Source organism: Dermochelys coriacea, chromosome 2 (genome assembly GCF_009764565.3).
Source record: "Dermochelys coriacea isolate rDerCor1 chromosome 2, rDerCor1.pri.v4, whole genome shotgun sequence".
NCBI lineage: Eukaryota > Metazoa > Chordata > Testudines > Dermochelyidae > Dermochelys > Dermochelys coriacea.
The window spans coordinates 123,904,349-123,920,328 of record NC_050069.1 but is presented as its reverse complement, the minus strand read 5'-3'; the positions used below and the strand labels follow the sequence as shown (position 1 = coordinate 123,920,328).

Here is a 15,980-nt window from a genome sequence, read left to right as displayed (position 1 = left end):
CAGCTCAAAAGCACATAGCTCTTTAAAAATTTTGTGTTGCTTAAAAATAATACAAACTTGAGTTTTCCTTAAGAGATTCTATCTTTGCAGGCATGCAACAACTGAATATGTTCAGGAAACTATTGCTTGCCTCATGTAAACTAAAATTTTGTCTTTTTTCCAGGCCATAACAAAGAACTCTAACAGGGTCATATGCTAATTATCCAAGTAGAAAACATTTAAGGTATAATACTAGGGCTGTCAATCGCTGTTAACTCAAGTGATTAACTCAAAACAAATTTAATCGTGATTATTTTAATCAAATTATCACAGTTTTAATTGCACTGTTAGTTGTTAATAGAATGCCAGTTGAAATTATAAATATTTTTGGATATTTTTCTACATTTTCAAATATATTGATTTCAGTTACAACACAGAATACAAAGTGTACTGTGCTCACTTTATATTGTTTTGATAGCAAATATTTGCACTGTAAAAAAAAATTTTCAATTCACCTCATACAAGTACTATAGTGCAAGGTCTTTATTGTGAAAGTGCAACGTACAAATGTAGGGTTTTTGTTTGTTTGTTACGTAACTCACTCAAAAACAAAACAATGTAAAACTTACGGCCTACAAGTCCACTCAGTCCTACTTCAGCCACTCTAAGACATACAATTTGTTTACAATTACTAGAGATAATGCTGCCTGCTGCTTATTTACAATGTCTCCTGAAAGTGAGAACAGGCATTCACATGGCACTTTTGTAGACAGCATTGCAAGGTAAATAAGAAGTTTTACATCCGGGGTCTCAAACTCGATTTATCTTAGGGACAGTGCCAGTCCTCAGATCCTCACAGCGGGCTAATAATGCCACTCATGCGACCCAGAACCAGCTGCCCAAAACTCTGCCTCCACCAAACTTCACCCCCCACCTGTCTAAGGCTCTGGGAGGGAGTTTGGGTGGAGGAGGATGTCTGGGGTAGGGGAATGGGGTGCAGGCTCTGGGAGGGGGCTGGGGGTGCAGCGCTTAGTTGGGGCTCCAAAGCGGGATGGGCTGGGGACCTCCATGTTTTTCTGCCCCCAGACATCACCCCCATAGCTTCCTATTGGCCGCAGGGGTGCTCGGAGAGGGACAGCACGTGGAGGCACAGCCCTGCCCTGGTGCCAAAGGGCCGGCAGACATGCAGAGTGAGCAGGCTGAAGCCACTCAGCTCCGCTGCGCTGCTGGTGGTGAGTGGGGCCTCGGGCCATTGTAAATCGCCTGGAGGATGGGGGGGGGGGGCGGGAAGTGCCTGGGGGCAGCAGGCAGGGCCAAGGGTGAGACCTGGCCCTGAAATTGCTGAAGCCTCACCAGCCACGATGGGGCCGCAGATGGCCGGGAGTTTGAGACCCCATTACATTATTTTATATTTGAGTGCAGTTGTGTGGTTTTTTAAAATAAATTTTAAAAATTCAATATATGTTGCATTTTCACAATAGAGATTGCACTACAGTACTTGTATTAGTTAATTGAAAAATATGATTTCTTTTGTTTTTTACAGTGCAAATATTTATAACAAAAATAATATAAAGTGAGCACTGTACACTTTGTATTCTGTGTTGTAATTGAAATCAATATATTTGGAAATGTAGAAAACATCCAAAAATATTTAAATAAACGGTATTCTATTAACAGTGCGATTAAAACTGTGATTAAGCGTGATTAATTTTTTTAATCATTTGACAGCTCGATATAAAACACACATGCCATCATAACACAGAGCAGGTTAACTGTATTTATCTTGAGACGTAAACAAGGTGGAGAGCAGGTTACTGTTGTTGGACCAAAATGCTTATTATGCTCCTCCAGCTGTTTGGGGGGGGTGCGCGGTTCGCTTGTGGATAATATAGTTCTGAGAACAATCTGTATTTTTCAATAAGTCTGGTCACTCAAAACCGTTACTAAGCTGCTGCTTGAGCATGAGCACATCTAAGGAAGAGATGCTTAGGCTGGTTTTAGCCAGGATATGTAAAACAAAGTTGTGGATTTGGGATACTCCTCCCTCTTTGGAACAATAGCCAGAGGAAATTGAACGCCATTTAAAATTAATTGATCTTTTAATTAAAGGAAGGGTTGGGGTGGAGAGGGGCAGACTTTCCGTGGGAAACATTTTTGACAAAACCTGTACACTTGAGCTTTTTTTTTTTTTTAAAGAATAATGTAAACATGCTGATGGGAAGCAAATAGCTTTTCTTGTGTTTCCGCTCATACTCTGCAAAAGCAGAAAGCTCTATGGAATAGTCAGTCTTCAAAATTCTTTTGAGGCATCCTCGGACAAAACAGGTTGGACAAGAAAAGAGGGAAAGGATTTGTTTTTCTTTTTGTCAGCAGTTGCTTAGGTCTCATATTAAAATAGACAAGAAAGCCATTCTTATCTGAAAATTGTCTTCTCAGTTTCAGAAACGGCTTTTTAGAATATATAGCAAAAGATAGGAGGAAATACTGCCCTGAAAATACTGGGGCTTTTTCTTTAATGTACAGAAAATACCCAGTTGGTACTTAGCCTGTTTTACCCAGGTGTAAAGAACTTGGTGGTCTCAGTCCAGTTCCAGGAAACAGGTGTTCACATAACTACTAACCTAGCTAATACTCTGAACGGAGAAGCTTTAGACTTGAAAAGTTTGGAGGCCAAAGTGCCCATAACAAATTTTCTGGACCTTAAAAGATGAACCTCAGTTCTCATGGGGAGGAATCATCTGTTTGGAGCTTGAACTGCTGCTGATTGCTTCATATGATCCTTGGCTGTATAGGAAATTCAATCTTCAGGACTGTCGATAATTCAGCACCTCTGAAAAGTACCTAACTAAGTACCTAATTAAAGGTATGTCTTCACTATCAATGTTAAAGCACTGCCATAGTTGCGGCACCAGCGCTGGGAGAGAGGTCTCCCAGCGTTGTGAAAAAAACACCCCTATGAGGGGAGCTCTCCCAGTGCTGGTGCACTGTCTTCGCTTCCACTTTACAGCCCTGAAACTTGCGTCGCTCAAGGGGGTGTTTTTCACACCTCTGAGCGAGAAAGTTTCAGCACTGTAAAGTGGCAGTGTAGACCAGGCTGAAATTTATAACTTACCTGAGGGCTTGTTTCGTTTAATCTAATCCCTAAATCTTTATATAAAATCTCATTGTATGAGAGGCATAGTGTGAGCGTCCATATATTAGGATGAATAGTGTGTGTGTGTGTGTGTGTGTGTGTGTATGTGTATATATATATATACCATGTTATATCAGTAATTGTTTAAGCTATAAGAATGAAGTAATGGTGGTGGCATTAAAATAACTTTTAAATACATCACATAACTATATATGGCCTGAGGTAAAAGTAATTGTATTCTGTTTTCATGTTTAATTCTTCATCTTCTTGGGATGGTTAGATACTGAATTTCAAATACTGTATCATGAAACATGTGGGTTTTGTGTTTTGTGATGTACCAGTTGCAGAGGAAAGGTAATGTAGATAATGGAAACAATTTTCACTTATGCTTCAACTTCTGGACTCTTGAATTAAAAGTATTCAACGGGGGCATTGAGAGCAGAGCAGACACAGGCTCCTTGTTCCAGGGCCTGGCCCCAAGTAGCCATTATAGGGAAAGTCTGGCTTTGGCCTTGTAGCCTTGGGCTGGAGGGAGCGTTCATAGTTGCTTTATAGGGATGGTGCGTGTGCTGTCTGGTCAGCAACAGGAGCTTTGAGGGGATGGGGCATGCTTAGTGAGGATGGAATCTCTGGAGATTTTAGAAGCTGAAATGAAAATTCTCTGAGTATGTGTGAACTATTTTTCAGAGGCTTATAAATTGGCCATGATTAGGTGAATTTTCGCGAGGATGGCAAAAGACAGGTCCCTAACGCACAATTTGATTTAATTTGATTTAAAGGCCTGTGTGGACAATCGTAAATTGATTTAAACCTAGCTTATCAAATTTTTTAAGCAAATCATTTTAGAAAGTCGACACAAGTTTGCATTGATTGAATTAAATCAATTTGAATCACACCTTTAGTTGAATTGGTTGTTGGGTGTAGTGAACAGGAACTGGGTGGTGTTGGTGGCCTGTGATATACTCGTCGTAAGACTAGATGATCTAGCCTTAAACTCTTACTCTGACAGTGCAAGTTTTGTGTGCAGACCAGCTCTCAGCAGGGTGTTTAGCTGATCAAGATCATTATCTCTAGCACTCACAGGGTGGAGAATTGCTAGGAGTTTGTCACCTTGAGGACACAGGAAAGTATGTACCTTGATTACCAGAGACTGAGTACAGTGCACTTCATAACACCACCCAAACAAAATGAGGTATTTTTTCAACTTTTGCTAATTTTTTCTCCTTTAAATTATGGGAATAGGAGTCCTACATGTAGCTAGAGAATGGGTGCAGAATGATGTCTCCAGCAATACCAGTCATGGTGATCCCCAACTCTAGGGTCTGTGTTGCCTGTATGTAACTAATGGGAATTTCCATGTGTTATAAATTTTCTAAAGCATAACATATCCGAGCAGAATTTTTTTCCGATCTGCCTTGAATTTTGTAAGCTTGAAAAAAATTGTTATAAAAAAGGAGTAATTTCCTAGCAACATGGCTCTGCTTTCTGGGTCAAACCTACTGGGATATATGTTGTTGCATACTTAAGCAAAGTTCAGCTGTACTGACTCGCTCTTTTGACTGGGTCCAGGTTTACCCTGCTGGTTTCACAGTATACATATTCTAGGTTGAGAAGTCTCTAACTCTTCTGCTGTAATTACAGGGTCTTTCTCCAGAAATAACTGTTTTGGTTGAATCACTGTATTATATGGTTGCTGTTGGAACACTTGACAATTGTGAAGTTTTCTACTTGTCTCGCTCTCTTGGTATTTATAGAGATATTCCAGAGTATCAGTGAAGATCTGTTACAAATAGTACTTTTTTGAAGAAAGAAAAGGAGTACTTGTGGCACCTTGGAGGCTAACAAATTTATTTGAGCATAAGCTTTCATGAGCTACAGCTCACTTCATCCGATGAAAGTGAGCTGTAGCTCACGAAAGCTTATGCTCTAATAAATTTGTTAGTCTCTAAGGTGCCACAAGTACTCCTTTTCTTTTTGCGAATACAGACTAACACGGCTGCTACTCTGAAACCTGTCATTTTTTGAAGAAGAGAAACTTAACTTTTGATAGCTGTTCCCTGAGTTATTATAGCTCTCCCACGCTAACACAGTCATCTTCAGCCACAATTAGGGATACTGTAATGTACCCATGAGCTGCAGAGAAGACATGACTCTTAGTAATAACGCTGTCAGGACTGCTGGGTGATCGGCCGTGGCTGGAGGCACAGGCTGGAGCAGGAGCAATCTATCAGAATTACCAGGTTCGTGGATGACTTGTGCTCTGAACACTCACCTCACATACTTTGGAACACAAATATTTAAGAGTCATCCTTCTTTTGCCTCCCCTCCTTGCCCAAACTAAATTTAGAGGGGAGAGAGGGGTCTGACTGCGTGGAAATCTATATACATTTGAGTAATCTTGGTGCTGTACAGGCTGAGTGGGTACTACTTACATTAAAATGACATATCAGGCAATCCAGATCTGTGATATGATTGAAATTAGAAACTTGTTCTTTCCTGTTTGTATATGGAGTAGAGTGAGAGCTAGATTTCACTGCAGACACACCCTGTTATCCTTTGGGATAAGGCTGCAGAGAATTTTTAAAATCATCCTAGCATGGCAACAAAAGTTATGCCTACTGGTGCCAAAGGACTAGAGTTGCTGTGACAAGGCATTACTTTGTTTATAGGTGCTAGGAGTGTCAGAGAGCACTACAACCAGCTAAATCAAAGCTGTCATAGCCTTCCGACAGTCCTGTGACTTCATAGTTTTGTTTTGGTTTTCCTTTAAATCTTGAAAGGAGTATTGAATAAAAGGGCAGTGTGTTGACATGGCCTTGAAAAGCCAGGGGTAATAAGTAGGGATCAGGGCTGTCAAGCAATTAAAAAAAAAATTAATCGCGATTAATCGTGCTGTTAAACAATAATAGAATACCATTTATTTAAATATTTTTGATGTTTTCTACATTTTCAAATATATAAATTTCAATTACAACACAGAAAACAAATGTACGATGCTCACTTTATATTTATTTTTTATGATAAATATTTACACTGTAAAAAAACAAACAAGTTTGTTTGCCTTTGCAGGAGATAATGCTGCCCACTTCTTGTTTACAACGTCACCTGAAAGTGCAAACAATCGTTCGCATGGCACTGTTCTAGCCGGTGTCGCAAGATACTTCATTGCCAGATGTGCTAAAGATTCATATGTCCCTTCATGCTTCAACCACCATTCCAGAGGACATGCATCCATTCTAATGATGGGTTCTGCTTGATAACAATTCAAAACAGTGCGGACCAATGCATGTTCATTTTCATCAGCTAAGTCAGATGGACCAGCAGAAGGTTGATTTTCTTTTTTAGTGGTTCGGGTTCTGTAGTTTCCTCATTGGAGTGTTGCTCTTTTAAGACTTCTGAAAGCTTGCTCCACACCTCGTCCCTCTCAGATTTTAGAAGGCACTTCTGATTCTTAAACTTTTGGGTTGAGTGCAGTATCTATCCTTAGAAATCTCACATTACCTTCTTTGCATTTTGTCAGATCTGCGGTGAAGGTGTTCTTAAAACGAACAACGTGCTGGGTCGTCATCCGAGCCTGCTTTAACATGAAATATATGGCAGAATGTGGGTAAAACAGAACAGGAGACATATAATTCTCCCCCCGTCACAAATTTAATTAACACATTATTTTTTTTTTTAATGAGTATCATCAGCATGGAAGCATGTCCTCTGGAATGGTGGCTGAAACTTGAAAGGGCATATTTAAGCGCATCTGGCACATAAATATCTTGTGATACCAGCTACGACAGTGCCATGCGAATGCCTGTTCTCAGTTTCAGGTGATATTGTAATTAAGAAGCGAGCAGCGTTATCTCCCATAAATGTAAACAAACTTGTTTGTCTTAGTGATTGGCTGAACAAGAAGTAGAACTGAGTGGACTCGTAGGCTCTCAAGTTTTGCATTGTTTTGTTTTTGAGTGCAGTTATGTAACACAAAATCTACTTTTGCAAGTTGCGCTTTTGCAATAGAGATTGCATTACAGTACTTGTATGAGATGAATTGAAATACTATATCTTGTTGTTTTTACAGTGCAAATATTTGTAATAAAAATAATATAAAGTGGGAACTGTACACTTTTTGTATTCTGTGTTGTAATTGAAGTGAATATATTTGAAAATGTAGAAAAACATCCAAAATATGTAATAAATTTTAATTGGAATTCGGTTGTTTAACAGTGAGATTAAAACTGCGATTAGTCGCGATTAATTTTTTAAAGTTAATCACGTGAGTTAATTGCAATTAAATGACAGCCCTAGTAGGGATCAATTCCTAAAAAGTAAACTACAATGAATCAGAAGGACCCCGGCTGTAGTAGCGGAGGGGAAAAGCAAAAATCTCAATAGAACAGCTGTTGTGTTGAGATTTCCGCCATTTTTGTTCATCTGAAGGATCCAAATTCTGTTTCAGTCCTCCTATGCTTAGATAATGTTAGTAGAGTTCAAATTTGGGCATTGGATTTTAAGATCTCCATATCAGGCAGTCCTTGGTTTCAGGGTTTTAGAAGTATTATTTGTATTAGGAATTCAATTTAAGCTGTACAGACTTTAAACTATATTCATGAAATCCTAGAATTAAAAAAAGGAAAGGGATGGGGGTTACCTTTTAGCCATCTGATCCCTTTTCAGTACAAGATTGGCATTAGAGTATAGTCTCAAATGCCTTGTCTAATGTGTGTTTTAAATCGGACATTGGCTATCACTGCTATCCTTCAAGATTATTTGACAGACAGATAAGATGTACTCTCAGGAAAATTAGCCTGGTACTCAACCTAAATTTTCCTTTTCATAATTTTTATCCATCTTGCTTTTGCTCACTGAAAATGGACATTATATGTTGCTGCTTAGTCATCTTTTAGCTAAAAGATGTGCATTTAGTTTATCATTTCTCAAGTCAACCCCTTCAAACTACTCACTATTCTTGTTGCTCTGTTTTGACACATTGCTAAATGGAGGTTCCTAGAACAGGGTACAAATATTACAGTGCTTTCTCACAAAGACCATGCTGTTCCTCCTGGATCCATGTTGATAAGTTTCTGGGTATTCTGCTCAAACTGCATTCAGGGGTTTTGCCAAATATTATACTGGCCTATATAATTTGCTGTCTACTTCCTAGCTTCCAAACATTCCCCTCCCATTGGGTGTTATTTTTCAGAAATGTATTGACTTTTATTTTTCCTGAGCAAATTTGCTTGATTTTTGTCTGCTTGATTTTTGTTTCCCTCCCCCCCCCCCCCGCATCTTTATTGGTGCACGCCACTCACCCCCCACCTTCCCAATATAGCACCAGCTACAAATTTAATATTTGTCTTCAAGATATTTAACAATGTTAATTAAAACTAGATTTAATACTGATTGCTAATATTGATTCCCCTCCTCCCAGCATAATACTTTGCCATTTATAAAACTTTATTTTCATATCTTTCAGCCAGTTTTCAAACCTTGTCAGTGCTCATATCCAAGACAGTTTGAATTGACTCCCAAGTAAGATTTTTTTTTTTTTATGCCCCACTGAAATTCGGATCTATTGCATCTGTTGTTTCTTTTATCTGGGATTGCCAGGCATCCAGTTTTCAACTGGAATGCCTGGTGGAAAAGGGACCCTGGCAGGTGGCTTCAGTAGCACCTCTGACTGGGCTGTTTAAAAGTCTGGTTGGCTGCCCACAGCAGGGCAGACAGGGTGCCTGCCTGGCTCTGCGTGGCTCCTAGGAAACTGCCAGCATCTCTCTCCAGCTCCTAGGCAGAGGCATGGCCAGGTTGCTCCGCAAGCTGCTCCTGCCTGCAGGCACTGTCTCTGCAGCTCCCATTGGCTGCAGTTCCTGGCCAATGGGAGCTTTGGAGCTGGTGCTTGGGGTGAGGAGAGTGTAGGGAACTGCCTGGCCCTGGCTCTGCGTAGGAGCCAGAGGGAGATGTTGCTGCTTCCAGGAGCCGCCTGAGGTAAGCACCACCCAGAGTCCGTCTGTCCTGAGCCCTCTCCCCACTCAAACCCCCTCCCGAACCCCAACCCCCTGCCCCAGCCTGGAGCCCCCTCCTGCACCATAAACCCCTAATTTTTGGCCCATACGCCCTCCCACACCCCAACTTAATTTAATTCCAATTTTTCTTCAAGTAGAGCTCAAAAGAATTCACAAGTAAATAAAACAGTAATTTAGTAAAGATGAATGCATCATTCGTCATTTTCTAACACACACAAAAATTAAGAAACCTGTATGTTACGCTATGTAAATGCTGATGTATATGTGTATGGATATAGTGTATCTTCCTGATCAGCAAAAAATACCAGATTTAGTGGAAAGGGTATAATTTGTTGAAAATCAACAAATTTTAATGGTTACAAACCAGTGAGAATAAACTTTGCTTTATGAAAATAAATAAAAAGTACAAATGCAAAACAAACTTAAAATGTATTTAAATTATGGTTTCCTAGTTGCTAATTTAAATCAATCCACCTGTGTTGATACAGACATTAAGACTAATAAGAAATGGGAGGGACGCAAACAAATTTTCAGGTGTCCTCTGATGTCTCTGAAGATTACAGAAGAATTTTCTGACTGCATTTAGTAAGACGGAGTTTTATGTAAATGGATGATGCAGATTTTGGGTTGTCATGTGTAAGGCATGTATACTTTTAATTTAGCCAGAAAGTTACAGGTCCCTCTCCAAGTTGTCTCCTCTCTTTTTCCACTTCTTTCTGCAGTGTGTGGATCTGAGCTGCAATGAACTGAGTGAAATCACATTACCTGAAAACCTGCCTCCAAAACTACAGGAACTAGACCTGACTGGAAACCCCAGACTAGTCCTGGATCACAAAACCCTAGAGTTGCTGAAGTAAGTAAAATGTCTTTTTAATAATGCAGGAGGCAGAATGACTACAAAGGCATGTGGGGCAAGAACCCAGTTCACAAGCGTGAGACATACATATCTCTTCAAGGAGGGGCAAAAAGGCAACAAATGTGTAGGTAATTCAGAATTCTCTGAACAGAATTATTTTACTGGCACACAAATACAATTGCTGTCAATTACCATTCCTAATCAAAACCAGCTGTAACTACTATTGGGCTGAGTTGACCTAATTTTTCACACTATACGTTGGTTTATTCCACTACTGAGATGCCTATGGCTTGAAACTATTTGTTTCCTCCCTTGTCCTCTCACTGTCACTTGTCGCAATCCTGTGCTTCTTTCCACATGATTCTGCTTTGTATGACTTTCCTGTGGTATTTACCCTCTCAAGACTTGTGGCTTTTAAAGACCCACTTCTGCTATACTGCCTGCAGTGAAGCTTAGTTGTCTTGTTTGGGGGTTTTCTGTCCTTTGATCGTGAGCTCTTTGGAACAGGGATCATCCCTTATTGAATGTCTGGAAAGCACCTAGCACATTACAGGTGCCACCATAAATAATTGGGTTGGCGCATAGATAAGCAGTTCATTTTGAGCCTCTATAGATTCCTTCCACAGAGTGTTCTGGGTTTTTCCCTCAGGGTGTAGGTGTTCTACTGATTCTGCTTTCAAGTCTCTCATATATTCTTTAACATTCAGCAGGCCAGAGCTATCTACACAAACTCTGAGGCTCTTTGCCCATCTGATCCTTCCAGCCTGTTAGCTACTTAGACCAAATAGATTCTGGAACAGTTTAGATTTTTTTTAAAAAGTTAAGCAACTGTTTATATAACTCTACTTTAAACAATTTTCAGTCAACAGTGCAGTATTAAATTTCACCTGTCACAAGTGATGCTTGTTCACACTAAATTCGTTAGCTTTTCAAAATTAAATCTTGGTATCTTATTGTGTTAAACTAAACAGAGAAAAATTATTTAAGACCAGTAACCTAGGTTAAATGGGAATTTAAGGCAAGTATTTGATAGCTGAAAATAAATGTCAGTATTTTATACGGCGAACAAGGCAAGTGAACAGGAAAAATTATCCTTCTATTTTAGGACTTACCTTAACACAACGGCAGTGCAGAAATATGTCTCTGTTCTGCAGATTACTTCTGAAGATGGTAATTGAATTATGCTTAATTCTTTTACAGGGCAAATCTCCCTAATACACATGTGGATGACAAGTGCAGTATGTGCAATAGAGAACTACCATATAGATTGCATGGTGATTTTTAGTCCTAAAAGTGCTACACCTAATCATGTAGAAATGCAATTTTTGCACTTTTACGGAAACTACTCTGCCAATAATGTGAGGTAGCAGTTACCCATCTGTAAAATGAGGGTAACCTGAGGTAGAGAGTTTATGGTTTACCCAAGGTCAGTAGTCTTTAGCAAAACCAAGAATCGAACCCAAGTATCCTGACTCAGTCCTCTACTGTAATTATCAGATAGTCTCACTCTTAAATGCAAGGTATGTTGTTCACTATAGGAAGATTTATCTGCCAATATATTTTCACCAGTGACCCTTCATATTAAATTTATTTATCTTCACTAAACCTTTAGGATATTAAAACTGAAGGAATTCTTAATCTAAGTTTCTTTTCGCTGTTTAACTACTTGGTTCAGTTTCTGCTTCTCAGTTTGGACAATGAAAATAGACTAGAGAGTCTTACTACAGTCCTTATCAATTTCTTGTCACTTATAGGTTACCACAGTGCTGGAATTTTTAAGTTGGGAGCAATGCAAAAGAAATGTGTCTTAATTTACAAGCTCTTTACGCTGGTGTATTAGTTTTTAAACTTCATGGAAACTTGTTTTCTGGCCTTAAGATTATTAAAGGAGCCAAATGTTGGGTTGTATTTGACCTGATGCTGTCCTTCTAACAATGCATCACAAGACCCAGATCTCTCCATGAGAGTTCTTAAATTATCCTGTGTTGATGACGTGTGTACGCACACACACGAGAGAGAGAGAGAGAGAATCTCACAGCAAATAAGTTGTTAACTGAGTGCAAGTTGATAAATTAATTGGTTAATAACATAGTAAAAGCATCCTGATTGGTTAATATCTTAATTACTTAATAATTAAATCAGTGTTTTAATATCGTGTGTTGCAAAGAGCTGCAAGAGGCACATTAAAGAGCCACTTGCGGCTTGTGAGCATCGGTCTGAGTAGCACTGGTCTAACAGATGGTTTGCTGGCAGGAAGGACCATTCTTTGCCTTATGTCCAGTTACTGAAGATGCAAAAGAGTCCTGCTGGTTTTTCCCAGTTGCCAATCAGAGATGCAGTGGAGATGTGCGAAATTCAAACAGCTTAATGGGACTAAATCAGGGGGCCCAGATAATCTTCATCCAAGAATATTAAAGGAATTGGCACCCGAAATTGCAAGCCCATTAGCAAGAATTTTTAATGAATCTGTAAACTCAGGGGTTGTACCATATGATTGGAGAATTGCTAACACAGTTCCTATTTTTAAGAAAGGGAAAAAAAGTGATCCGGGCAACTACAGGCCTGTTGGTTTGACATCTGTACTATGCAAGGTCTTGGAAAAAATTTTGTAGGAGAAAGTAGTTAAGGACATTGAAGTCAATGGTAAATGGGACAAAATACAACATGATTTTACAAAAGGTAGATCGTGCCAAACCAACCTGATCTCCTTCTTTGAGAAAGTAACAGATTTTTTAGACAAAGGAAACGCAGTGGATCTAAGTTACCTAGATTTCAGTAAGGCATTTGATACGGTGCTACATGGGGAATTATTAGTTAAATTGGAGAAGATGGGGATCAATATGAAAATTGAAAGGGGGTTAAGGAATTGGTTAAAGGGGAGAATACAATGGGTCCTACTGAAAGATGAACTGTTAGGCTGGACGGAGGTTACCAGTGGAGTTCCTCAAGGATCAGTTTTGGGACCAATCTTATTTAATCTTTTTATTACTGACCTTGGCACAAAAAGTGGGAGTGTGCTAATAAAGTTTGCAGATGATACAAAGCTGGGAGGTATTGCCAATTCAGAGAGGGATCGGAATATCATACAGGATGATCTGGATGACATTGTAAACTGGAGTAATAGTCATAGGATGAAATTTAATAGTGAGAAGTGTAAGGTTATGCATTTAGGGATTAATAACAAGAATTTTAGTTATAAGCTGGGGACGCATCAATTAGGAGTAACGGAAGAGGAGAAGGACCTTGGAGTATTGGTTGATCACAGGATGACTATGAGCCACCAATGTGATATGGCCGTGAAAAAAGCTAATGCGGTCTTGGATGCATCAGGAGAGGTATTTCCAGTAGAGATAACGAGGTTTTAGTACCGTTATACAAGGCACTGATGAGACCTCACTTGGAATACTGTGTGCAGTTCTGGTCTCCCATGTTTAAGAAGGATGAATTCAAACTGGAGCAGGTACAGAGAAGGGTTACTAGGATGATCTGAGGAATGGAAAACTTGCCTTATGAAAGGAGACTCAAGGAGCTTGGCTTGTTTAGCCTAACTAAAAGAAGGTTGAGGGGAGATATGATTGCTCTCTATAAATATATCAGAGGGATAAATACAGGAGAGGGAGAGGAATTATTTAAGCTCAGTACCAATGTGGACACACGAACAAATGGATATAAACTGGTCATTGGGAAGTTTAGACTTGAAAGTAGACGAAGGTTTCTAACCATCAGAGGAGTGAAGTTTTGGAATAGCCTTCCAAGGGAAGCAGTGGGGGCAAAAGATCTATCTGGCTTTAAGATTAAACTCGATAAGTTTATGGAGGAGATGGTATGATGGGATACCATGATTTTGGTAATTAATTGATCTTTAAATATTCATGGTAAATAGGCCTAATGGCCTGTGATGGGATGTTAGATGGGGTGGGATCTGAGTTACCCAGGAAAGAATTTTCTGTAATATCTGGCTGGTGAATCTTGCCCATATGCTCAGGGTTTAGCTGATCGCCATATTTGAGGTTGGGAAGGACTTTTCCTCCAGAGCAGATTGGAAGAGGTCCTGGAGGTTTTTTGCCTTACTCTGTAGCGTGCGGCACGGGTCATTGCTGGAGGATTCTCTGCTCCTTGAAGTCTTTAAATCACGATTTGAGGACTTCAGTAACTTAGACATAGGTGAGAGGTTTTTCGCAGGAGTGAGTGGGTGAGATTCTGTGGCCTGCGTTGTGCAGGAGGTCGGACTAGATGATCATAATGGTCCCTTCTGACCTTAGTATCTATGAATCACATTACTCAAAGAAAGTCTATTGTAGATCTAGGTGCTGATGGCACTGACTGGACTAGAATTCTTTTCTGAGCAGATCACAACCCGTAAGTGCCACTAAACACACTAGGAAGTAACTTTCTGGAGGGGGAATGGTAAAAGGTAGGTGGGGGGGGAGGATCCAAAAAAGGCCAGTTTAGGACCAAGGTGGGAAGTAATGCCATTTTGGAGTGTGCAAGAGCTTCCAAAGGGACAGAATTAGAAAAACAAAACTGCTACAGGCTTAGATCTGGTATAATCTTTTCCTAGTGTGGGAAAGTGGTCAAAGGTAAAATGGATAATAAATAGGGCATGGAAATGCAGACTTCCCCTCATCTTAAGTAACTTTCCATATTAAGTTTTGCATAAAAACTGAGTTTCTGAATTCAAGCCTAGTCATGACTGTCTGTCTTAGCTTTATTTTCTGGGTGTATTTATTCACTAGACAATAATCCTAATTGCTTTTTAATAGAGGCTTACTGTATTGCAAAAAGAGGGTTTTTTTAATAATGTCCAGGAAATATGCAAATAGCTCTAAAGAAGTGATCCTCCTCTTCTATGAAACTTTGAGACTAGGAATTTCTCCAGTACTGAATGCTACTGCTAAATGCCACAAGAGTCCTTGGTCTGTCAGTGCCAAAGGGGTGAGAGGGTGGCAAATTCAGTTCTCAGAAATCCATTTGGATCCAAGTTCCCACTTCCTGGAAAACAAGTGCAGTGTACATGAGCTACTTCAGTATCTGCTGTAAATTGTATTTGTATATAGTTTACACAGAACTGTAAGTAGCATTACTTTGAAATGGGTCTGTTTTTTGTTTGTTCATTAGGGACCGTTCTTATCAGGTATATTAGAAGTATATTAAGTTTTCCTTCTGTTTGACACTTAGAAGGGTATGGAACCCAGAGACTAATACATAAACATCAGTAGTTTGAGCATTACTTGGGGAGTTTTTGGTTTTTTTTTTTTAATGTGCTCTGGCAAGTGCCTGTCCTACTTATTTATTGGTGTAGGAAAAGACTCTGATCCATATACAGCAGCCCTAATTTAAGTTGTTTGAGGAAGAGTTCCAAGGCCATGCAGATTGTGCGCACACAATTTCTTAGCATTTCACAGTTTTAACAGGCAATGAGGGCTTGGGTAGGGAGAAATGCACTTTTAAATAGAGTGAATAGTCAAACCTTTTATGTTTGTCCTTTTGTAATGCATTTGTTTCACTGAAAGGCTTTGGTGCCTTTGAAGATGTTGCATTGTGCGGAGAACTTGCTTAACTGCCAATGAAGCAGAACAATAGGGGGTCAGGTTTTTTCCTTCACATACAGTAGCAGTATGAAAAGATGGGTATGAACAGATGGGGCTGGCCCCTTTTAAAAGCTGTATTGTGCTGCATACCATTTCAGATGTTTGAAATTGACACCAGAGTTTACACTGATAGTTAATTGGAGGGAGGAAGGATCCAATACCCTAAGTAAGAGCTACCAGTCCAGAGTCAGGGGGAAGAGAATGACAATTCTTACAGCTAGAGCACAGACCTGAAGGCACCTAGAGGGGAAAGCATCCTCATATTAGCTTTTAGGCATTTTCATAAGGGATTTTAAAACATTTCTCTATTATCAGCTTTTGACTCAGGGGTGGGAGGAAAAGCTGGGTATGGTGGTGATATGGGAGCTTTCATTTTAATACAGTAAAAATAGAATGCAGAAAGGTCTCAT

At 39.6% G+C, this 15,980-nt stretch overlaps 1 protein-coding gene across 1 annotated transcript in view; it reads left to right on the top strand.

Moving 5' to 3' along the window:
- PHLPP1 (PH domain and leucine rich repeat protein phosphatase 1) overlaps positions 1 to 15,980 on the top strand; it is a 209,388-nt gene that overhangs the window by 180,646 nt on the left and 12,762 nt on the right. Inside the window, exon 13 of the mRNA XM_038391613.2 lies at positions 9,846 to 9,976. Coding sequence (XP_038247541.1) covers positions 9,846 to 9,976 — 131 coding nt within the window. The remainder of the gene's footprint in view (positions 1 to 9,845; positions 9,977 to 15,980) is intronic.